Here is a 25493-nt window from a genome sequence, read left to right as displayed (position 1 = left end):
TTGAGCAGCATAAGAGATGGGATAATGACAGCTTTTGAATTGTTTAGAGTAGGTCGTCCCAGGATCATGTTGTAGGCCGAGAGTTCTTCAACTACTAAGAACCGGACCACCATGTGACGACCCTCCCCTTTCTCACCCAGGTGGATGGGTAAATCCACTCGCCCTACTGGGTGTACGACTCCTCCTCAAAACCCTACTAGAGGGTGGGATACCGGATGTATGCAATCAGTCTTGTATTTGAGCTTTGACAGGCACTTGCTGCTGATAAGATCAGAGGAACTTCCAGTGTCTATGAGGATTCGGCCAACTCTTTGGTTGGCCACTTTGCATTCAATAACAATGGGATCATCATGCGGCCCTTTTACTCCTCCCAGATCTTCTTCTGTGATGACAATCTCTGGGAATGAACTTTTGGAGGGTCGTTCTTGATGAACGGAATTAACATCTAGCCGCTTGATATTGTCTTTAGTGTCCCTTATAGTGGGGCCGCCTCCTGAGAAGCCGCCTGCAATTGTGTAGACGATTGCATCATCTGTATCAGAGCTGTCGGCCTGTTGGCTCTTTTTGGCCGACTGCTTGTTCTTTGAGGAAGTGTTCCCCTTAGACTTCTTGACATAAGAGTCAAGATCGCCTTGTTCAGTCAGGCGATCTAGGTACCGCATGAGACTGATGCATTCGTTGGTTTCATGACCAATGTCTTCGTGAAAATGGCAAAATTTGTCTCGGTTCCGATTGCTCGCAGAACCCTTCATGGGGGCCGGCTTCTCAATTGAGATCCGGCCCTTGATTTCATTGAGGATAGCTTGACTATCCTTGCTGAACGCATACTTCGGAGAATATGGTTTGAACTCTTTTTTCTTTTTCTAGGCCGACTGTTTAGAGGAATCGGCCGCCCAGACCTCTTTTCTCTTTTTATCATCTTTATTGGCCGACTGCTTTGGTCGGCCTTCTTTTTTGTCGGACCTCCGCCCATCCGACTGCTTTCCAATACTACAGAGATCAGTCGCCTGTATATAGGCTTCTGCTTCAATCAAAGCTTCTTGAAGAGTCGCAACCCTCTTACGAACTAGATCAAACTTGAAGGTCGACCCATCCTTGAGACCTCTGAAAAAGTCAGTGTAGGCTACCTCATCTGGCAGTCCTTGAATCTGTATCCTCATCAGGTTGAACCGCCTGATGTATGAACAGAGCCCCTCCTTTTCACCCTGCTGAATCGTCCCTAAATCAAGGGTCGTCTTCTTTGCAGGTATATTCATGGAAAAGTTGGAGGTGAATAATTAAGCAAGCGTCCTGAAATTGTTCACACAACCAATCGGCAGGTTGCCGAACCATTGTTGTGCGATTCCTTTGAGAGTCGCTGGGAAACACTTGCACCAAGTGGGATCATCCAACCCTTGGAGGTACAGTAGGTTGGTGAACGCCATCAAATGGTCTTCAGGGTTAGTAGTGCCGTCATAGGCGCCTACTAGCACATTTTTAACTTTGGTCGGCTGAGCGGCCTCAGTAATTTCCTTGGAGAAGGCGGATGGTTGTTCTGCAAGTCTTAGCAACCGTAGTTGCGAGTCTAAAGGCTGGACATTTTTTGCCGCCTGTCCTCCAAATAGAGGTGGCTGCAAAAAATATTGTTGTTGTTGCGGTACATATGGTAAGTTTGTTACCGCCTGGTTTTTATGGAGTCCAGACCGACAGGAGGTACCGCCTGTCTGACTTTCATGATTTGATTGAGTATACCTCATAGAGGTATTGTGCAGACTATCTTGGAAGTCTGAAGTGGAGGCCGACTCTGACAGTCGGTCATTCTTCTTCTGCTCTAGCAGTAGCCGAGCGTCTGAGTATGTTTTCTTTGACCCGTCCGCCTGTATATGACGAATGGGCTTTTTCTTCCCTGGTGATGGAAAACGGTACTTTGTCAAGTCAAGAATAGGCGGCTCCCATTTCCTAGAGTTAGGATAAGGGGTTGCCTCTCGACCTTGAACAGGTTTCCTTCTTCCTGAATGAGAAGGTTTTTTAGCCGACTGCTCCTTAGATAGAGCAGACGTCTTCTTATTGATCAACTCTTGGATCTCCCCCTTGAACCCCCTCATGAAGGTCATGAGTTCGTTTCTTGTAATGGGGGCGGACCCTTCTACCGCATGTTGCTGGTCAGGTGGTGTACCGGCTGGATTACTGGGTCCAGCTTGGTGATCTACCCGTTCCTTCCTTTCGGTGTGACGGGTGCGTCGGGCCCTTAGGGTCCCGTCTGAGGCTTTGTGTGTTTCAACCTCAACCTCATCCTCAGTGTCATGATCTGAGTAGACTTGAGGGTCGTCCAGTGGACGCCTCTCTTCTGGAGTCGGTACAGACGTTGATGCCATCTCAAAAGTACTCTCCCCACAGACGGCGCCAAGATGTTTCGGGGTTTTCTGATGTCCTGCGGGAGAGTTACAATTCTGAGACTGGAACTGGACGCCTGTACCTGCAAAACAAACGGAGACTCCGGGTGGTAGGAGTTCCGCCTCCAACGGTCAAATTAGTACTTGCTTAAGGAGTAATTAATGCGGAAAGGTAAAGTGTTGTTCTCTAGGCGAGAAGTAATTAATGAACGTAATCCCCTTTCATGAGGATTAATGTGCATATTTATATGCCTTGGAATGCGTGCCAATTCCTAGGTTTAAGTTAAACCTAAGGCTGACTGGGCTTTTTCCAGGGATTGGGCCTAGGTGGCCGGTTATCCCATGTGTCATGGGGAGGACACGTGTCGCGTCGTAATTGGTCCATGGTGGACCGACCACTACTTGACACGTGGCAGGCTCCTATTGGCCCATGTGATAGACACATGGCGGAACCTCAATGGTCCATTTGTCAGATGGTGATTGGTGGGAAAAATCCCTTAATCATGTGTCACGTTATGATTGGTCATTTTTTGATTTATTTTTAAAATCCTAAATGTACTATACATGTATGTATAATTGTAAATATGTATTTTTTTAGAGAATACGTTATTATAGTTTTTTAAAATTTGTTTTTATCTTTTTTAAATCACTTTTGAAAATTAAAATATAATTAAAATTTAGAAAATAAAAAATTCATTATTGTTCTTCATTGTTCTTCATTCATGATCTTAAATTAACCACCCCAAAAATCTTGGATAATCTATTCGGAATTCAGACCAAAATTTCGTCCAAAGATTGGATTGATTGCATTGGTTTTCGAATCTACTTCCATGATTCGTATACAAATTTCGTTTTAAGGTTCGATTGATAATATTGATTTATGTAAAATCAAGTTGTTTGATGGTTTAGAGGATGAAAATAGCCTTAAGAGCGTGTATTATGATGATCTAAACACACAGATTTTCAATTTTTTTTAACGGGTCAATGGATTACGAGGGTGTGCACTGCGATTTAGAGTTCAAAATATTTTTTTTTTTGCAAACCTGTTTGATCCATAATTGAGGTTTGCGATTATTGTAATCTGTTTGTGTTTAGGTAATTACCTGTATTTAGTTAGGTCATTACCTAAAAATTTTAGTTTTAATTTGTAGTTGGAATCTACTTGTGTATAAGACATTCTTCAGTATTAGTTTTGTTCTTTTAAAAATTAAGTTTTATGTTTTAATTGGAATATGCTTAAGGCACATAAGAATTATCTAACAATTGCGTTTTTATTTTTAGTGGAAATCACAATTTTACGTTAATCATATAACAAAAAAAAAAAAAAAGGATTTATGGAATTCTTATCATATCATTTTGGTAAAAAAGATTTATGGGATTATTATCTTATTATATTTTGAAAAAAATATTTTTGAAATCTTTGGCATTTTATAATTTTTGTATATTTCTTATTACTCCCTTCATTTTTAAATACTTGCTCCATTTCTCCATGCGCGGAGTTTTAGGAGAAATTAGAGAAAGTAATAAAATATAGAGGTAGTGGATTTAGTGGAAGGTAAATTGGAGGAGAAATAATCTAAAAGCAATAAAATATAATTTGTTTGGGTCCCACTAGTTGAGAGAAATGAATTAAATATTGTAAAAACTTTCCAAATAAGGAAATGGAGCAAGTATTTAAAAACGGCCAGAAAAAAAAAAAGTGGAGCAAGTATTTAAAAACGGAGGGAGTAGCTGTTTATATGATTTGTATACAAATATAGCTTTGTTATATATATATATGATATCAAAATATCTAAGTACATTGTTACGATTAGTGAAGGTTTGACCGAAAAAATTAGTTTTGAAAGATTATTATTGATCTTAGTTATAGTTTAATGGTTTCAATTTTTTTTTTTTTTTAAAAAAAAAAAACAGTAGCATTCACCAAATTTTTTGTTAACTAACATATCCATAATAACATTTGCCCCTTTTTTTTTAGCAATTTTATAGAGAAATATTCTCTCTCAAAAAAATTCCTTAATGATATTTAAGAGAATATAATAAAAAAAATAACTTCATGTTAAGAGATTATCAAATAAAAAAAAAATTATATATATATATAAATAACTTTCTTAAATTACATGTCGTATGCATCTACATCCATCATTTTAGACCCATCTTTTTATTATCGTTAAAGAACCGTTTTTTGCCATTTTTATATATATCATATATTTATATTTTGGTTTACATAATTATGCCTACACATATATATGTTTTTAATTGTTTTTTTGTACCATATATATACACAAATTCAATGAGGGCTTCAATTTAAAAAAAAAAATCCAAAATTGCTTAAAAAATTTCAATTTAAATCGCTTTAAATTTCAAATTTATAAAAGGGATTTCTTAAAAACAAAATGAAAATGAAGGGATTTGTTTTTAAAACAAATTTTAATGAGGGGGTTATTAAAAAAATAATAAAAAATTCAAAAACCGCATTAAAGTTTTCAATTTCATGTAATACTATTTACGTAGTACTTAGGTTATGATCTATAATGGTAAAAGTTATTACCTTGATATGTAAAACTAAATTATGATTTGTTGAATTCAAATTAAAATAATACTTTATTGTCTTTATAACTAATGAATTGAAGTTCATTTTACTTCAAAAAATTTTAGGTAATGGTACAAAATGATGAATTGACAATTTGTTGGCAATTGGTGTAGCTATACGGTTGTTTAACCATAGGTTTTTACCATTACTATTTATAGTTTAATACTTTGAAATATTAAAATACCTTATTTTTAAAATATGTATCTATGAAACTAATTTCAATCATCATCATTCAAAAAAAAAAATATCAAAAAAATATCAAACTAGTATGTAACTAGTTAAAAAAAACGTATGTTACATACAAATCTAATTCGAAAATTAGTTTGTCGTTGGAGTTGGATTGGAGTAAGGCTAATGTTGATTAATATATGTGATCTATAATATAATTTATTGAACAAGTACGGGTGTAAATGAATAGAGCCGATCAATAACCTACTCAGGTTCAAGCTCGGTTGAAGCTTTTTTCATGTTCTCATATGAAATCTCGGATCGTGTATGGACTTGCCTAAGTTAAATGAATATGAACATAATACTTGTCTTAGTTCATATACACCTCTATGAATTAAACAAGCATTAAATCGTTTCATAATACTCGCAAAACTTCCCGTTTTCATTCGTTTAATAAAAATTGCAATATTTCCTTATTACTTTCTATTTCTATCAACCCCATTTACACTACTTATTATAACTACATTTCTTTCATCTAGTAACAATTAAATATATCTCTAGTAACCATACTTTATATCAAACAATTATCCTTTTGGTCACAACCCTATAATTTTCCAAAAACTTTTAGCCAACCCCACTGTTGTGATTATTATGAAACATATGGAGTATTTATTTTCTAACAATTTATAAGTATATTATAGTATAATGTTAGAAAGTAAATCATAATTTAATATTTTGTCACGTCCATAATATAATAAGGTTAATACTAGAACATATAAACACTGTACTGTTTTTCTATATAATGACCAAACATAGTTTAAGTCATTACCTAACCCACAAATAAGTTTGAGAAAACTTAATTACATTGATTGGATCAAACAGGGGTTGTGGTAGGTAAAAAAATGCGACCACGTCATCTTCAACATACAAACTTGATATTCCTTGTTCTTTGACAAAATTACACAATTTGTGTCCACAAAAATCATATTTTTGAACCATCAAGCGGAATTCATCCTTTGTAAATACCTATAAATGAGATTGTTGTTGAGATTTTTTTATGAACGAAAACCTAAAATCAAAAACTACAAAAAAACCCAATTTGTTTACGAATTTTTATCCCGATTTTAGCCCGGATTTGCGAATTCATCAACAACTAACATTGATTTTGGGAATAGGGAGCTAATCTATGACATGATTGATGAACATTGATGAACAATATGAACAATGATGAACAATTGTTGAACAATATGAACAATGTGAACGATTTTAGTTTTGTGATTTTTAATTATAATTTTTTTTAAACAAATTTTTAATTATAATTATAAATTCAAAAATTCATTAATATTACAAAAAATATATTTTCATAATTTATAATTATGTATTTTGAAAAAAATACATGTATTAATAAGAATACAAAAAAAAAACAATTTTAATACATTGTGGATATTAAAAATAATTCAAAATGAAAATGAAAATACTAAATATAGGCCAATCAGATTTTGCCACATCAGCAAATTGTCATTTTTAAAGAATGACATTGCAGAATTTTTAGATTAAAGATATATGCAATTAAAAATTTACATCAAAATACGTAAATGAGACTAACAATATGAAATGAAGGGAGTAAGGAGTATTGTTTACCGTGAAGATGAACTAATGGACTATGGACAAAGCTATATTAAGACCTGTTCTGTTCAGCTTAATTTCAGTTCAGTTCCTAATTTCCTTCCCTCATAAACAGTTCAGTTCAACCCTAATCAGTTCAGTTCAATTCGATTGAGCTGTTTTCACTAAATCAAAACAGGCCCTTAATCCCTTCATGGGTCATTTTTCCACTCAAGTACTGTATAAGCAGAAAACGCCACATAGCTTGCCGATGAAGTGACCAGAAACCGTGACACAAAAAAGACAGTTTGAATTTTAAAACACTCGCACCATCATTGTTCTTTGTTCAAACAAAATCATGTCAACTCCACTATAATTTCCTCGCTTAATTCTCTTCTTCTCCTCTTAAATTCACCCAATTCTGGGTTTCTTTCTACCCAAAACCCATCACAATTTTTCTACTTTTTTGAGTTTTAGCAATGGCGATTTCCACAAGTTTGAGCATCATTTTAATGGGTATTTTTCTGCTGTTATTGTTGGGTGTAAAATCAGAATATATAGCATATAATAACTCAGGAAAAATAGTTGCGGGTAAAATTAATGTTCATTTAGTTCCTCATACTCATGATGATGTTGGGTGGTTGAAGACTGTTGATCAATACTATGTTGGTGCCAACAATTCTATCAGGGTTCTTTCTCTTTCTCTTTCTTTTTAAAGATTATCATTATTTCCATTGATATTTATTTATGTGGATGATTATCTTGTCCTTAATTTTGGTATAAATGAATTATATATTGAATTTTGTTACTTAGACCTATCAATTTGGGTTCTTTTGTCACTTGATGTTGGTGTAGAATATGGTTTAAATCAACTAGTCCTCTGATTTTTAGATGAAAGTAGAAGCACTTCAGAATCAACACTACTAACACACTATACAATCTCTGTTTTTGACGAAAATTTGTAAAAAGAAAATAGTATCATGTTAGATTCATCTCTGTTTTTTACTTTCTGAACATCAAAATTTATTTTTTTTACATTTCGATAATCAAAAATACTAAAAATATGCATTGTAGCATTGGCAAACTAAAAAAACAAAAGCTTTTCAAATATATACATTGAACTTATATTGAAATTTATATGTTAGGTTTGTTGGGAATTAAAAATTATATATAAATAAAATAATATTTTATTTAAAAGTAAGGGATGTGAGAGCAAACTAATTAAAAAGTATGAGTTGGGATCATGAGAGTAAAGAGCTATAAAACACAATGGCATTATTGCACTTTTAAATGTTTCACAAACTCTACTTTCCTCTTTAACTATATCTATGATGATTTATTCCAAGAAAATACATAGTATGTTGGATTTGTCTTAATGTGCATGCTCAAAATATAAGATTTTGATAATTTTTAGTCATTGAGAATTGGAGATATGGTTGAATTTGTGTATTAATAAGTAATACATCATGAAATAGATGATGTATGTGAATACTATGTGTCAAATAACTTAGTGCAGTCATGTGGAGTGGTACACTAGTCCATGACACACGTTTGAGTTATAAAAATAAAAGTAATACTCGAAAAGTGATTACTCCCTGTGTTTTCTTTTGCTCCAATTTTAAACTTGACGCTATTCACAATCATATAAAATATAATATAGTCAAGAGGGGTCTTGTTTGATTCGTCTCAATGAATGCTATAAGAATATGAAAGTTTTATAATTAGAGATATTGATAATCAAATATGTGCATTGGAAAAACAGGGAAAAAACTTTTAAAAATGAGAGAGTACAATGAATACGTAGAATGTAGATATCAGATAAATTTACGTGCTGGACATATATTTTAGTATGATGAGGTGAATTGTACGGTGGATTTGATTGGAGTAGGGAGCCTGTGTGCAAAACGTGCTGGATTCAGTGGTTTCATCCTTATTGGAAGATAAGAATCGCAAGTTCATCTATGTTGAAATGGTAATAAGAATCCAAGAACGTTTATTTCTTTCCTATAATTTAATCAAACACCACTTTAATTTGATGATGTGAGATCATAATTTTCAAGTTTTTGTTTTGTGTTTGGGGGCCGGGGCATTGTTTAGGCATTCTTTCAGCGATGGTGGAGACAACAGAGTCCAAAGCTTAAGGTGAAGGTCAAGGAGTTGGTCAATTCAGGTCAACTAGAGTTTATGTACTATTCTTCAACTGAATGTTTCAATTTTTATGAAGTCCTATAAATTTCGTAGTTTCATTTTGGAGTAGTTTTCTACTCAGACTACTCTTCTTGATTTTTTGCCAATTTTGAGTTGCTTTCTCATAATAGTTTTTGGGTTGATATAGAAATGGGGGAATGTGCATGCATGATGAGGCAACTACTCATTACATTGACCTCATTGATCAGACAACTTTGGGCCATCAGTTTATTAAAAATGAATTTGGTCAGATGCCACGAGCTGGCTGGCAGATTGATCCGTTTGGACATTCAGCTGTTCAGGCTTACTTACTTGGTGCTGAGGTATTCATATATTTTCTGTCTATTTTGCTTGTTTATAACTTGCTTGTATTCTCCTGTTGCATTCTGTGCTCTGTTGTAAACTGAATATTCCACAAGAAAACATTACTAGTGTCAACAATTAGAGCAACATTCATCCTGCATAGTCATGCCTTTGTTTAGGCCTAACAAGGTTAAAATTTGCTCATCCTGAATTCTCACTTGTCAAAATTAACAAAGAATGTTTGTCAAAGACTATCCAAATGGCATTGTATCGTGAAGGAAGAGTTAGAGAGAAAAAGCCAAAAAGTGAAAGTCCGTAACCTTTTATAGCCATAATGGGCAGAAACAATGGAGTCTAGGAAGTAGTAATGAGCTATAGAAACTTCTAAAAAGACGACGCTTAAGGTCAAGTAAAGTGAAGGGAAAGAGCTGGTGTGTGGAGAGAAACTATATTTCCTAAATACCCAGGCTCGCTAGATCATCATAGACCACCATTGTTTTATCACAGGCAATAGTCTTGGTGTGCTTGACATATGAGTCTTACCTGATCATTACTTTTTATATAATCATAAGTCTATCTCGCTATCAATTCAACTGATCTTCTCATGTATCCCCAGATGCCTCCCCTATACATACCTTACAAACTTAAATTATTCTTGTATGTTGAATTCTATACAAGCTACACACAATCTATTTCTTATTGCAATATTGCTTCATAATTTTTATTTTTTTTATTTTTTAGTCTAATTGACCTTAACATCTTTACCCAGCTCAAGAATGCATATGGTTTATTTTTCAAGGGCTGTCTTTCAGTGAATTTTAGTAGTTTAATTGCCTCTGGTGCGCCTAATTAAAAACGCCTCACCCAGGCTAAAAAAAGCGCTTACCCCCTATTGCCTTGCGCCTATGGAATGACTAAGACATTGGAGGTGGATCTAGGATTTCAATTTCGGAGGGGCATTAAACTAACCGAAAGACAAACATAACAAATATACAATAAGCCAAAAACATATACTTGTATCAACCAATCAATTCATTTAATAATATGAATATTTAAATTTGACACCCACAAATCTAAATTTTTTATTAGCAGACACATATTATAAATCTACTTTAATCATATTATAATTTATCAATTGTTAAAAGTGTATAGTATGAGATTACAATTGGGTGTAGATAATAAAAAGAAAAAAAAATAGGAGCTTGCTGCTCTCTAAAAGAAAGAAGTGAGCAAAAGAGGATGTTGGATATGAGCTCCTGACAAAAAATGATGCTGAGGCACTTGGATTTCCAACCTCAAACACTGCAGAAAAAATCTGTTACGGTTGTGCATATGGCTGACGGATTTAATGTTTATAATAAAACTATGTTTGAAGCTGGATTTTTAATAGTATTTTCTTTTCCTGCGGGGTATGTGGCACCAAGGACCCTTGATGGATCCGCCTCTCTGGTGTCATTTCAAGTATCTTCTTTTGCATCTGTGCACTCATTAAGTTTAGCTGTTCTTTTTTTTTTTTTGGTAAAAGAATTTGTTTTTATGATTTCTATATTTGCAGGTAGGATTTGATTCACTCTACTTTGCTCGTATTGATTACCAAGATAGAGCAAAAAGAAAAGATAAGAAGGCTCTTGAGGTAGTATGGCGTGGTTCTAGGACACTTGGTTCTACCTCACAGGTATATGAGCAACTGAGGGCTTGTTTATTATCCTTGTAATATTTCATTTTCAATCTATTGAAAAACTATGATCAAGCTTTGGGAAACCAAATTTCTTTGTATTAACTCTCTTTAGCTGTCAACTTTAATATATAAAGGTTCGTGTATAAGACCTTTTTCTTTTCACGTTGAATAAAGTTTAAACAAACTTTAATATATAAAGGTTCGTGTATAAGACCTTTTTCTTTTTACGTTGAATAAAGTTTAAACAAAATCAAGTACAGATAAAGCTAATAACCTAAGCTTAGTTCATATATGGGTCAATATATTCAGATAGGGATTACCAAGTTTACTTTACTACTAAAAATTAGCTCAAAACTTCAAATTGAGGCCAGTAACATTATGTAGAAACTTTGATTCTTGGAAAAAAAAAAAAAGGTATACTGATGTTTCTTGACTTTCATCTTTAGTTGCAAACTATGACTTGTGAATGTAGATTTTTCCTTCCACAATATTTTTGTTATCTCCTTTTGCTTGGTTCTTTTCCTTTCTTGAATGGAGACCTGGCCAACTCACTTGCAGATCTTCACTGGTATATTTCCTAGACATTATAACCCCCCTGATGGATTTCAATTTGAAGTAAATGATGTGTCCACTCCTATTCAGGTATGTAAACATTCAGTAACTTCATTGTTTTTTTTGAAATTTTCTTCCTAACCAACTTTCTAGACTGTAGTTCAAAGGTTTCTTAGACACTCAAAGTCTTCTTCATACATTTTTTTTTTTTTTTGGTTGAAGGATGATCCACTACTATTTGACTATAATGTTCAAGAGCGAGTCAATGACTTTGTTGCTGCAGCCTTATCACAGGTAAGTCTATGAAAAGGTGTTAAAGTGCTCTCATGAATATTTCATTCTATTGCAAAGCTTTATTTTTACTGAGTTCGTCCAGTTCGTCATTGTATCTTCTCATTATAAGTAACTTTGATGATGAATTGAAGGCAGGTCTTGTCAATAAAGTTGTATATAGTCTTCTAAAGCATGAGGGACCAATTGTTTCTGCCTGATATTTAGCTTTAGCAATATGATTCTTTTGTTCCACACCATCCTCAATCTTCAATAATATTAAATGACTAACTTTAAAATGGTGATGTGACAGCAATAAGGGTAGATAGGACTCAAGGTGATTTGTAGATTTGAAGGGGAAATTCTGAGTTGGGGGGCGCTTTCCTCTGTGTGAAGGATCAACATGTCTTTGATTTTCAAGAGATCTCAAGTCTTTAATTTTTAAGAGATCTCAACCAAAAATGTTAACAAGCCTTTGATTCTTTGTGTTCATGGGTAATGTACTGGCTTGGTGCTCTGTATTTCTTCAAAATTGAAAGAGTCCTTATTAAAATTGAAGCGTCTTTTAGTGCTGCAAAGGAAAGTGTTTTAGAAAACTGTAGCTTCTAATTGTTTGATGGGATTAAGCTATGTTCTTGGCTTCGCTTAAGTTTCATATGGTTGAGGGTGTTTGGACAATTTTGTATCACAATTGTTTTTATTAGCTGTTTTTAGTTTCGATAAAGAGCTGCTGGTCCTTAAGCCATATCCGCTGCTTAACATTTAATAAAACTATTTCTTCATTTGAAAGAAAAGAATCTGATGCTTAGCATACCTCAACAAAGGAGGAGAAAAAATTGCTCGTCTAATTGAAGGTGCATAATTTATTTGGCAAATGTACTTTGTCATGAGGTCTTCATCAATTGTGGCACTTACACCCTTTATTTTTTCTTTATTGTTCTTCATCCGAAGTTATTTGACTAGTTAAAAAGAGTTTTGGTTTTCTTTTATCTCCTTCCATTGTAAATTTGATTGTCTTTCCTTCATCATCAAAGCACTACTTAAAAAAAATGTTAGTGACATCCTTTTCTTGTTTGGGCTGGGATGGGGGTTTATTGGAGGTTTATAGACCTTCTATTGTTTGGCAAATGTAGTGACCTCTACAACAATTGTTTTAACTTTTAACTTAAGTGATAGAAGTCCTTAATCCTTTGGCATTTCTTATTTATAGTGAAGACTTAAGAAGGTAATTTGAATTGTAGTCTCTTATAAATTCTAACAGATTTTTAAGTACAAGCCAGCCATCTTGTTAATTCTCATATTCTAATAGCAATTATTCTCTTACCTCCATTATTGGGGCCTGATCAAATACTGACACGCAAAGCTGTATTTTTCTACAGTATAGTATTGTATCGTGCATTTGTATAATGTTAAGCAGTCAAGGAGATAACTTACTATTATTTTCCTATTTCCTACAGGCTAATGTGACTAGGACAGAACATATCATGTGGACCATGGGTGAAGATTTTCGATATCAGTATGCCAATTCCTGGTTTAGACAGATGGACAAATTTATCCATTATGTTAATTTGGTATATACTTTGTATTTGTATTCTACCTATAAAGACAAGATCTGGTTAGCTCGGTGGATTTGCATCGAGCATTTTTATTCGTCTTTTTGCTTATATCTGCTCCAAATGTTGCATTTACTTTGTTATAAATTTTAAAATTGGATGTAGGATGGGCGTGTCAATGCATTATACTCAACGCCATCAATTTACACAAATGCAAAATATGAAATGAATGAGTCATGGCCTGTCAAAACTGATGATTTTTTCCCGTGAGTTTTTGAGTTTCTGGGTGGTAGTTGGCTGAATCAATCTCATCCATGTAGTGTACTAAAACAACATGATGTGATTGTTCAGCTATGCAGATCGTGTTAATGCATACTGGACAGGCTACTTCACAAGTAGGCCAGCATTTAAAGGTTATGTCAGAGCGATGAGTGGTTACTATTTGGTAAGACACAGAGCCTTTTTCATCTTTTGAGGGGCTGAGGGCCTTACTTGTATGAGGTTTGATGTATTGCCCCAAATTTTTTGTTTGCTATCAGGCAGCGAGACAATTGGAATTTCTTAATGGAAGGAATGGTTCACTCTCCAAAACAGAAATATTGGCTAATGCTTTGGCAATTGCTCAACATCATGATGCAGTTACTGGTACACAAAGACAGCATGTAGCTGCCGATTATACGAAGCGGTTGCATATGGGCTATGTAGAGGTGCGGTTGTTTTTCATGTTTTCTCATTTTTCCTTAAATTAATCTTCTAATTATTCAAATTATTATCATCTGCAGGCTGAGAAACTGGTTTTGTCTTCACTCAATTTTATGATCAATAAGAATGGAAAAACTGAAACGAGCTTTCAACAGGTAACAGCGTAACCCGCTGTCCATATGCTTTTATGCCTCAAACCAGTCAGTGTCTTTGTTGCTTTTATTATTCAGAATTTCATGTTGTAATAAAGGCCTCTAAGTATGCATTGAGCCATTGAACAAAAGAAACTTCATAAAACCATCAACCTTCCTATGATAACTTTTACTTTGATTCTTTTCCCTCTGTACATAAGATACATATATTTTTTTTTCCCTAATTTGGTTTTCATACACAACCTCTATTATGGTGTTTGAATAGTTTGATGGAACTTTTACCAGGGCATTGCTGTTATGTATGATAAATTCTTTTCACAAACTGTATTGGATTCATTCAGAGCAATTCCATTTTTCATGTAGTTAGTCACTTTTGAATCTTGGATTTGTTTGCTTAAACTTGGTTTATAGTGTCAATTTTCACATTGGAGACGTAAGAAATAATTGTAAGAAGTTGATGCTGTATAAGTGGAGTAGGCTGTTTAAATGGGGGGAGGGGTGATGTTTATGTAGGATATTTTAGAATGCTGGAGGAATAAGAGTGATTATGATATTTTGATACAACAAGCAATAAGCAGAAAAGAGGTTCAAGAATACAATGATCTTGAGAGGTCTGTCTCACACTCTCACCAGCCTCTACCTGAGGTTCTGTATATTTATACCTTGAACTACAACAGGCTTACAGTGTATTAAGACTGTTGACTTCTAAAAGTTACTGTTATAGGGCTTTTATGGCATAAATTAATTTTGATGTTTTGGCATACTGCTATTAAACATGATAGAGTACTGGAATATTTATCCAAAAAAAAAAAAAAAAAAAAACAGGAAAAAAGCTGTACTGCTATGAAATACTTACCAAAAGCTGCATGCATTACTGAAGCTAACTGTATCCCATGTATGCTGATCCTGCCTGATAGCAACAAGTATATTTGTTCTAATTATGTTTTTGTGGTATGTCTACAGTGTCCTCTTCTTAACATAAGCTATTGCCCACCATCCGAAACTCTCTTGTCCAATGAGAAAAGTTTGGTAAATACTGATATCTTTCTGTTTGTTGAACACATTTTTATCGTTGAAAATTATTTTGGGTTTAAATAATATGTTTTCTATTCTCTGTCCAGGTAGTTGTTGTGTACAACTCTCTTGGATGGAATAGAGAGGAAGTGATACGAATTCCAGTTAGTATTTCGTTTCTTCACTGATTTGCCTCTTCTTCTACCCTGAATGCATGCATACAAATTGAACTGTCATGTCTGTCTTTGATTCTTATTTCTTTGAAACTATTTGATAATTGTAGTGCACGTATTTTGTCACCAAAACATTTAAATCCCTATATGATTAGCTGTATTCTCTCTATACCTCCCCTCCTGATATATAGGCCGCATGTCTTATTAGTTCATCTCAAAATAAATAGGTCACTTCCTAAATTTAATAACTTTGACCTTGTACTTTTCCATAACTCCATATTACTCATAAACTAAAAATTCCAAAGAGAGATTACATTGGTGGGGTACTGTGGTAGAGATGTAAAAGCTTGAAAAGTGTAGGCTAATTTTGGAATATTAATACTATTTCTTGAAAGTAACTGTGAATTAAATGTGGGCTATTATCTAAAATTGAAGGGATTTATATTTTTTTCCATGGATTGGATTTTCTTTGCACTTAAATTGGCTACGAATATGCTCTTCTGTAGGTAACTATTGACAAGGTCATAGTTCGGGATATTGAAGGAAAGGAAGTAGAATCTCAGCTAATACCTTTGACTAATTCCTCACTCAGTCTTAGAAATGATAATGTGAAAGCATATCTTGGTAAACCCTCAGAAAATGCCATCAACCACTGGCTTGCTTTTGCAGTATCTGTGCCTCCCCTTGGTTTCAGCACCTATATTGTGTCCGGTGCACATGAAGGTTAGCCAGTTTCTTTAATAGCATGTCTTCATGTCAGTTAATTAATGTGTTGCTGAGGCAAATACTTTCTTTTTGCTCTGAAATCATAACAATAGGTGCAAGGTCAATAATGTCATCAGTATTCTCCAGTCATGGAAATATAAATAACACTATAGAAGTTGGACAAGGAAATTTGAGGTTGCTTTATGCTGGAGGGAAGCTTTCTCAGTATATTAATGGCAGAAACTCAGTAAGTTGTGTTTTGTTCCAATGATTTCCCTATCTGGTCTTTATTTGGTTTGCCTGTTCAGTGTCTTTGTCAGTGTACCCACAGGCAAAGAGTTCTGCTGTTAGTCACTATCATCTTGCTTGGTTTTTTTTAATAATTGTATTGAAGTCAGTCCCTCAGATATGTACTCGTATTGTGACATTTTTCACATATAGAAATTATTAGCGAATGTACAGAACGCCTATAATGATGTGAGTTTTACTGTAGTATCATGATTGATAAGTTTCAAATCATGTCTGCACATAGTTGGTTTAACATGGTCGAAAAGGATCGAATTGAAAAATTTCTGCTATCATATTGCTTTTCACTAAACAGGCTTAGCTAGTTATCTAAAGAAAAGCATAAAGTACACATGCACCAACTTTTATTAATCTTTTACTCTGCCCTTGTTGATGAAGGTTAGTGCAGTTGTCGAACAGTCCTATAGTTATTACACTGGGTTCAGTGCGACTGATGAAGATACTCAGGTAACCATTAGTATGAGTTTCATTTCTCCGTCTCATATTTTTTTATCATGTTTTTAATATTTTTTTAAAGCTTTGTTCACTTTGGTTATAATTGAGCAGAGTGCGTGAAGAGCTTTCATAGTTTTGGTCACTTACTCTTTTTCTTTTCTGTTATTGTTGTTTTAGGCGTCTGGTGCTTATGTTTTTCGCCCAAATGGCACTTTCTCCATTAAAAGTGAAGGAGCGGTATTAATCTTTTTTTCTAACATTTGCTTATCTACTGCTGCTGCAAAGTGCAATTTCAATAATTTTAAAGCTCCTATTCAGCTAAAGATCACTAAGTACTTTCCACTTGTTCCAGGATTCATTGACTGTAATGAAAGGCCCACTAATTGATGAGGTTCATCAACAACCTACTTCATGGATACATCAGGTACTATCTATGAAAAATGATTAAAGAACATAGAAATCTATTGTACTTATATCCAGTAGTTAAAGATGAATTGTCTCCGCAGTTTTTACACCAGTGCTTTTATTATAGAGCAGAGAAAAAAGAAATTGGAAATGTATGCCATGAGAAATTGCGGCTTCCTTGTGCAGGTAACTAGAGTATACAAGGATAAAGAACATGCTGAAATAGAGTTCACGGTTAGTTCCTGGTATTATATCTTCATATAAGACAAATTACAATTGGTCCTAAAGCTCATACTTGGTATTTTATTTGTTTAGATTGGACCCATACCCATTGATGATGGAGCAGGGAAAGAAATTATTACCCAGATCAAAACGACCATGAAAACGAAAAGAACTTTTTACACTGATTCTAATGGACGTGATTTCATAAAAAGGGTGAGTTAATACATAGCAAAATAAATTCTTATTTATGTATTTATATTATGTCCAAACCAAGTAGTGTTGTAAAAGATGAAGATTCGTCTGTTACCTTTCATTTCTCTTTCCACCTCACAGTTAAGTATATTCTGAGAATGTCTTCATTTCGTTCAATTTTTGTTCAAACTTGTTAAGCTGCCTGATTTGAAAATCTGATTATTATTTCAGATTCGTGATCATAGGACAGATTGGGACCTTGAAGTCAGCCAGCCAATTGCAGGAAACTATTACCCAGTATGTTATGCTCCTAGAATTTGTTCACTCAAAGGTTTTTTTGCAACAAGTTCTTTATTTTTCTAAATGTTTCTTCATTAAATATTTTTGTATAGTGATATTAACTCTTGGGTTGGTTACATTATTTTTTTATATGCTTAACTTTACTTAATGTTGGAGTAGAGTCTGATTGGCTTGTGCTAGTGGCCGGCTTTTTGCTCCGAGTCAAGTTGGATGTTTTTGAAGTGTTTATGCTCCTACTCTCCTAGTGTTGAAGTGGATCATTTAATTGATTTGTTATAATTCCTTTTTCGAAATTTATGTCATGAAATTTGAATAAAATAACTCATGTGCTTGTAAGTCTCATGAAAACATTTTGTAAAAAACCCTTACTATGATTTTATAGATGACAAGAAACTTTGGTATGCACTCTTTGTCTTAAATCATTTAATGTGGCCAGTTGTTGCTGGTAAAGTGGTAGGTTTTTTTTGGCTGGTATATATTGTTAAACAAAAGCATATGCTATATCCCTGACAACCTGAATGCATTTCAGTTGGTTCACTCTCTACATTAGGACATCATACAGAAAGTGAATGTGATTGCTTATCTCTTTGACAATATTTTGATCATTCTTCTTTTGCAGATAAATCTTGGAATATACTTAGAAGATGAAAACAAAGAACTTTCTGTGCTTGTTGACCGTGCAGTTGGAGGGTCCAGCATAGTGGATGGTCAGATAGAATTAATGCTACATCGGTATGTCAAATATCTCAAATACTGACTTTGGTCTCCTATGACTTAAAAGTATTGCAAATGGTTGATTCATCTTGTAACAAGTTCCTGTTTGATAGGAGACTGCTTCATGATGATGCTAGAGGTGTTGGGGAGGTTCTTAATGAAACAGTTTGTGCTCTCGATGATTGTAAAGGCTTAACGGTATGCTTCTTAGGAATTAAATGTCCTTGTTCATAATAACACTTTTGTGCGCTGCACCCCATGCACTGGTGTGCAATATATGTCTTGATTTATTTTAGTGAACCATAAATCACCATGGCCTTTTTTATAGCAACATGGTGAAACGAACCCATACCTGATCTATCATCTAATCCAAATACCGGCCCCAATTTCAACCCAAAAATGACAACGTAAGTTGAAGTAACATGACCCTATCAGAAAGGTTCCAGGAAACCAACCTGAACAGGGCAACAGTGATTCAAATATTAATATACTTAATGCAGTGTTGACGTGTGTACGGTTTAGTGAAAGCTGAAAAGATCAAGGATTAAACTTGCCTATGTTTTATTATTGATGTGATATCATTTTTCAACTGCTGCTAACTATATGATGTTTAAGAGTCATTTAACTAGAAAGAAAAGCTTTAGCTACATTTTCAATGGAACCCCCATGAGAAGGCATTAAAAATTAACCTCCCACGCAATTAAAAGCATTTATTGAATAACTTTATTTGGTTAGGAAATATAATTTATTCATATTGTTTCTGCAATAGAATTTCGAAATTTGAGTGTGGGGGAGTCCTGCAAAACAGAGATAATCAACTGCCTTAGGGGTGTTCCCGAGAAAGTCCCATCGACGGTCAAGTCAGTCAATTGTTTAAAGAGAATGTTTATAGACAGAGAGTGGAGAAAATTAATTACCCAACTGATCTGTGTTGACAAGTATTTATAGAGGAGAACTAACTGACTGATTAGAGCTTAGATTAGGGTTTTAGGCTGTGTTGGGCCATATTAGGCAATGTTGGGCTGCATTAGGGTTTCCCGAGATGCATGCCATACACTATGGATTATTCTTGTTTAGGGTATATTCAAGACATTTTGTTAATTTCGGTATTTTATAGAGTTGGGCCCACAGTGGGGTCCGAACATTAGCTCCACAACAAATTCGTGAGACGTCCTCCACGACTCGAGAGTTTGGCGAAAAAATGATTTTTTGACCAATTCATGAATAAGCATGTACGTTACGAGGTCGTGCCTAAGTAGCGAGGTAGCGCTCCCAAGCCCCATGCTTGGGTGCTTGGCGATGAGGCAAGTTGTGCGCTGGGGCACCGGCGAGCGTTGTGCTACGCGAGTGAGGCTTGCGTGAGTGCTAGGCGAGTGAGGCAAGTGCACCATACGTGGGTGCTAGGTGAGGGAGGTTGCTAGGAACCGGCCTGAATCCGATTTCCGTTTCACTTATGCTAGAAGGCCCAAGAAGAGTTAGTTAGAGGCTTTGCTGGGGATGGTTGTTATTACCAATTTTGGGGTGGAGGGTATAATAGTAATATGTAGAAAGTTTGTTATGAGTTTGTTATTGTTGCTGGCATGCTTTAGCTGTGTTTAAGCTTATTTTATGAGTTAATTGTGGGTATTAATAGGGGTCTGGGTGAAGGGGAATGTATCAGAAAATTAATTAATCAAGTGGCTTGTATTGGAGAGCTCCTTCCTCTCGAAAGAAGGCTGTATTGTTGAACACTCTGTTTGATAATACAAACATTCCCTGGCTGCCATTGTTGTTTGTTCGTGCTAGCTTAGCACTGCTAAACTGATTCCCAGCAAATTTGGTATCAGAGCAGTGACGATCTAAGCCGGGACAGAAGATGGCTCGCCTGAACCATGGCCAACGTCTGGACCTGTTGGAGCAAGAAATCTCTGGGTTGCCTGCGCGCGTGGCCCAAGAAATCTCCACCGCAATGGCGGCTCTCAAAACTGAAATCGCCACCCAGATCACGGCTGGGCAGGAGAGGCTTCGTACGGAACTTCGTTCTTCTCAGGAAAATGGGACTCCCAATCACTGGGATAATCCATTTTCTTTTTCCTCGTAACTTGCACACTTATTCATGATTTGGTGGTAAAAAAAATCATTTTTTCGCCAAACTCCCACGTCGTGGAGAACATCTCACGAATTTGTCGCGGGGCTAATGTTCGGGCCCCTTTGTGGGCCCAACTCTGTAAAATACCAAACTTACCAAAATGTCCTTGGAATAAACCTTAAATTGAAGTATTTCAGAATCATGTACAACACGCATTCGGAGAAACCCTTATGTGGCCCAATATGGCTAGAATACTTGTAAACACAGATTAGCCGGGTAATTAATTTACTTTACTCTCTCTAAACAATTGATTGACTTGACCACTGGAGGGACTTGGTTTGACCAAACGAGAAAGCTCCTAGATTTCGGAATTCTAATGCAGAAACACATTTATATGGATCGGTGAAGGCGGTGATCCATGTGCAAAAGGTTAAAGCATTATATAAAAAGGAAAATTATATACATTTAAAATTAATCAAATGCTGACCTAAACGAGATAGCAATGACCTATATTACGCCCCAACCCGACCTGTATGTAAAGCTGGCCCAATTTGACCCTATTCAAATAATCCGACCAACGTGAACCCACTTTGATCCACCGATTACCACCTAAGATGGGATGCCACAACTGATGTTATTACCGTTTTTGATAAGTGACCTATATAGCTACCTTCATTACCTACCAAGTGTTTACCTAATGGTAAGGATTCCAAGGAAAAGACTTTTCAACCTTGAGGTTGGAGGTTCAATCCCCACAAGGGGCACTTTCATGGTCATTTGCTCTTTCTGTGTAAAACGCTAACCTGGGCCAATTGACCTATGAGAGGTGGGCAGTTCTTCTTAACTACCCAAAAAAAAAAAAAAAAAGTTCATCTGAGAACCATTATATAAGAATACCGATCTATGCACAATATTTAGCTTTTACTCATCACTCTCGGTCAGCCTGCATTCTCAATTTGCTAAGCCCCATTTTGCAGATTAAGGGAAAATATTTTTTTAAAATTGATCCCATTGGAGAGGGGGCAAAATGGCGTCGAAGTTTTAGCCAGGAGATATACTCTCCACTCATCTTGGCTTTTGCAGAACAGGTAAAAAATACAAAACCGTAGAAAGTACTTGAATCTCTTAACTCGTTTCTTAGAGGATGTGAATGTGTTCTTTTCCTCTTTTTATAGGATGGGGATGATTGGATGAGCTCCCATGTACCGACCTTTACTGGACTAGCTTCTTCATACAGCCTTCCTGATAATGTTGCTATAATCACTCTTCAGGTAAGTGGTAGGATTATATATATTGAAAAGTTGTATTATGAAGTTGAGTGATGAACTGGCCTAATCTCCTTTATCATTCAGGAGTTTGACAATGGCAAAGTACTTCTTCGGTTAGCACATCTTTACGAGGTTTCAACTTCTCTTGATTTTCTCATGGAGATTAAAATGTCAATTTGCTATATTTATATATACTTTATATTATTTATGAAGAGTATTATTTATGGAATTTATGTTGATAACTTGATATAGTGGATTACAATCTGTTGATCTTAATGGTAGAGTTGTGCCCCTTTTAGTGGGGTGGTATGTGAAGCATCTTTTGTGACCAGGGTTTGTGGATACTGAGACATAGAGATGGTTTTCATCATAATTGGTCCTGAGCCTTATTAATTCTCTCTGATTTATATTGGATCCTAATATAATGGACCCTGCCCAAGTCCTGTTGTGGGGACACCCTCAGGCATGTTCAAACCCGTTGTAAACTACCCTTCCCTCCCTAACCCTTTCCCCCTTTTTACCCTTGAGAACAGAGTCCCTGCCCTTATGGAAAAGATAGGACTCACAGGAGATACCTACTAGGGGATCTCCATATCAGTTATATTTTGAAAATTCTACCTCTGAATTGCTATAATTTCTCCCTCTTTATATCAGGAAGTGCCAATATGAGTGCTTGTAACATCACTTCTGATACTTGTGAACCTCAAATCCAATATAATATTAATATAAGCAAATTATCAATTGACAATCGACTAAAAGAGGAAAAAAATGTTATTAAGACGAATTATGTTAGTTCTTTTGTATGATTTCTTAACAAGTTGATATTACTGGTATCTGTGGTGCCCCTATAAGTTGGAAAAGCTGATTATCTGGATGGATTAATGTAGTGTCACTAATTGTAGAAGTATTTTGGCCCTTTAAGTTTAGTTTCAGTACCTTCCTAATCAACCTCCACCTCCATAGTTTTTCTTTTTCTTTATTTATTTATTTATTTATTTATTTTTATTTTTTTGACAACTACCTCATAGTTGTGGCTTCCTTTTCTGTTGCTTTTCCTGCTATTTTTGCATATGCTGCTTTATGCACTCAGTTCTGCATCTGTATCTTGGCTTAATCTGCTCATTTTGAATACCTTCGCATTCAAAGATCGGAGAAGACAAAGACTTGTCTGTGATGGCACATGTAGAACTCAAGAAACTCTTTCCAAACAAGAATGTAAGAAATCTGAGTTTAGAGTATCAAATACTTTAAATATTTTGGTTCATACAATTAATTTATGGATTTTTTTGTTGCTTCTCTTGACAGATCATTAAGGTGACAGAGACAAGTCTATCTGCTAATCAAGAAAGAGCTGAAATGGAGAAGAAGAGGTTAGCATGGAAAGTAGAGAATTCGTCAGGAAAAGAGACAAAGGTGTCGAGGGGAGGTCCTGTTGATCCCGTGGAGCTGGTGGTGGAACTTGCACCTATGGAAATTAGGACCTTCTTAGTAGATTTAGAATACATCAAAATGTTTGGTACTTAACTGTACTTTGTGCTGATTCATCCAGGAACTAGTTTATGTCTCTTTATTCCGAAATGCTGGCTGAGTTTGACATGTTGTGTACTTGTTTGTGTATATATGGGCTCTGAATTAACTATGGAAATTATCTTTACACCTTTTCGTTAGTGACATAATATCCTTTATGTCAGCGATTACAATCATTTTTTAACATTGTAGGGCAGGAGTAAGGCGTGATTGTCTGAAGCTAGATAACATCTTTTCACACTTCATTAACTTCATAGTTCTACTTGGGCACTATAATTTACCAAAGACATTATAGGCACAAATTTTTTTTATTAAGTATCGCATATTGTTCATGTCAAAATTTCAAATTGTTGATTATTTTGATTAAATTTCCATTTGTTTCAACGGGAAACAACTTTTTTGGAAATAAGTATCTATGGAAAATTATTTCCAATGGAAAACATAATTGTAAAAATAGTTTTCGTATGTTTGTTTCCTAATAAGAAAATTTATATAGGAAGGGGATGGAACAAGACGGATGAAAGGATAAATAAGGGATGTAAGGAGTAGGGGATAAAAATGTGGCGTACCTTCCTCTTAGAAGGAAAACGTTTTCTACTATTGAGAGAATTCTTTTTCACCTTTGGAAAAATTATTTTCTATCCTTTTACTAACCAAACAATGAAAAATGAGAAATTTTTTTCTAGAAAATTTTGTCAAAATAAACGGAGTCTAAATAATTAATATGGATTATTTTGGCCCATTTCATATAGTTTAGTTGGACTCATTAAATTAAATGGTAAACCAAACAAGAAAGGTTGTTATTTAAATGGGTTGTCCATAAAATGAGGGGTAAAGAATTTTTTGGGCTAATGAAGTAAGGATTATTATGATGCCCATCTAGATGATCAACTCAAAACCCTAATCTAGGAGCATTCTATAAATAGAGCCCTCCTCTCTAAATAGTCAAAACTGAATATAAATGAGGACTACATATTGCTCAGTTGATTGAATCATACTTTTCCTTCCAAATTTGTTTATCTAAGTTTCTGATTCTATGACCTTAACTTTCAACCTTCTGCAAGCATTCTCTTTTCCAGGTATCACACTTCCATTTTGCAATATTCCTTGCCTTCCACAGATGGTATACAAGGGTAGATAAAATACAAAGTAACACCTTCTTCTAAGCCATGTTTTGCCTCTTTCTTTTCCATTTCTTCCCCATTTCTTCCAACATGAATGGATAACATTATTAATTAAGATTTCCCTTACCTCCCACCAGAGGCGAAGCAGCGTCCCCCACTTAAAAAAAATCAGTTTAAATATATTATTTTGTACATAATGATCTATACCAGATGCACTGGTGCAACGGTCAAAGTAGCAATTGAGGAGCCTGTGATCACGAGATCAACCCCTCGGCTATCATTTAAAACTCTTATTTTTGAATAATTACAAAGTAACTATATACGGAGTATAAGTTTAAACACACAACATTTATTAAACAATTACTCGTTGTCTTCTTGGTTAGTGAGATGAGTTTCTTTTTTTTCAAGAGGACTGGGGTGGGGATTGATCCTTGCTGCTTCCATTTTATTTTATTTTTTCTATTTTTTTTCCTTAACAATCGCTCTATATATACACACTTTTTTTTTTAAGGATTGCTCCATATATTTATTTAAAGCCATTTTACTTTTTTTTTATTATTTTCTGTTTTTTTCTTAACCATTACTCCATATATTAATTAAAAATAATTGTTTTATGAAGGAAGAATTGGTATATAACGTTGGTTTTTTATTAGGTAATCTGTATTATGGATTTTTTGAGTTATAAAACATTATCTATTTTAGTATCTATATGTTCTAACATTTTTATCAAAAACTAAGTAGTGTCCATTTTTTCCCCCGACTTGAAATTTCTGGCTCCGCCACTGACTCCCACCCAAACACATATAATCTTATAGCAAAACTGAGAGTAAGGACATTGGAAGAATAAATGAGAAGTTGATTCTCCATGCAGATCAGGTAGTAACTAGTAAACAATGAGCTTCATG

General features: G+C 34.8%; 1 protein-coding gene across 4 annotated transcripts; it reads left to right on the top strand.

Annotated features, from left to right (window-relative positions):
- The first annotated feature begins 7002 nt into the window (after nucleotides 1-7002).
- LOC110727206 (alpha-mannosidase At3g26720-like) lies at nucleotides 7003-23637 on the top strand. 4 transcript variants are annotated; one of them, XR_002512503.1, is made up of 29 exons: nucleotides 7003-7427; nucleotides 8627-8710; nucleotides 8836-8924; nucleotides 9074-9248; nucleotides 10784-10903; nucleotides 11465-11548; nucleotides 11681-11752; nucleotides 13186-13299; nucleotides 13447-13547; nucleotides 13633-13726; nucleotides 13821-13988; nucleotides 14064-14138; nucleotides 15099-15164; nucleotides 15257-15313; nucleotides 15829-16045; nucleotides 16141-16274; nucleotides 16712-16780; nucleotides 16946-17005; nucleotides 17121-17192; nucleotides 17360-17407; nucleotides 17489-17608; nucleotides 17819-17884; nucleotides 18507-18619; nucleotides 18715-18799; nucleotides 21647-21757; nucleotides 21845-21940; nucleotides 22022-22069; nucleotides 23028-23152; nucleotides 23243-23322. XR_002512503.1 is itself a non-coding variant. In XM_021906769.1 (29 exons), the coding sequence occupies exons 1-29, from the start codon at nucleotides 7218-7220 to the stop codon at nucleotides 23459-23461; spliced, it is 3036 nt and encodes a 1011-aa protein (XP_021762461.1). In that variant the 5' UTR covers nucleotides 7003-7217; the 3' UTR covers nucleotides 23462-23637. The 4 variants fall into 4 exon arrangements, 3 of the variants coding, with proteins under 3 accessions (XP_021762461.1, XP_021762462.1, XP_021762463.1); XM_021906769.1 differs by having other exon boundaries at nucleotides 23084-23152; nucleotides 23243-23637; XM_021906770.1 differs by lacking the exon at nucleotides 23028-23152 and having other exon boundaries at nucleotides 23243-23637.
- Nucleotides 23638-25493: the final 1856 nt, after the last annotated feature.

This window comes from Chenopodium quinoa, unplaced genomic scaffold (assembly GCF_001683475.1).
Source record: "Chenopodium quinoa cultivar QQ74 unplaced genomic scaffold, ASM168347v1, whole genome shotgun sequence".
Classification (NCBI taxonomy): domain Eukaryota; kingdom Viridiplantae; phylum Streptophyta; class Magnoliopsida; order Caryophyllales; family Amaranthaceae; genus Chenopodium; species Chenopodium quinoa.
This window is presented reverse-complemented; position numbering and strand designations above follow the sequence as displayed.

Bases quoted from the DNA above. Each gene is read 5' to 3' on its own strand.
- LOC110727206 (XM_021906769.1), top strand. From the start codon at position 7,218: ATGGCGATTTCCACAAGTTTGAGCATCATTTTAATGGGTATTTTTCTG. The intron at 15,314-15,828 runs GTTAGTATTTCG...GCTCTTCTGTAG, and splicing joins AGGAAGTGATACGAATTCCA to GTAACTATTGACAAGGTCAT. The intron at 17,408-17,488 runs GTTAGTTCCTGG...TTATTTGTTTAG, and splicing joins ATGCTGAAATAGAGTTCACG to ATTGGACCCATACCCATTGA.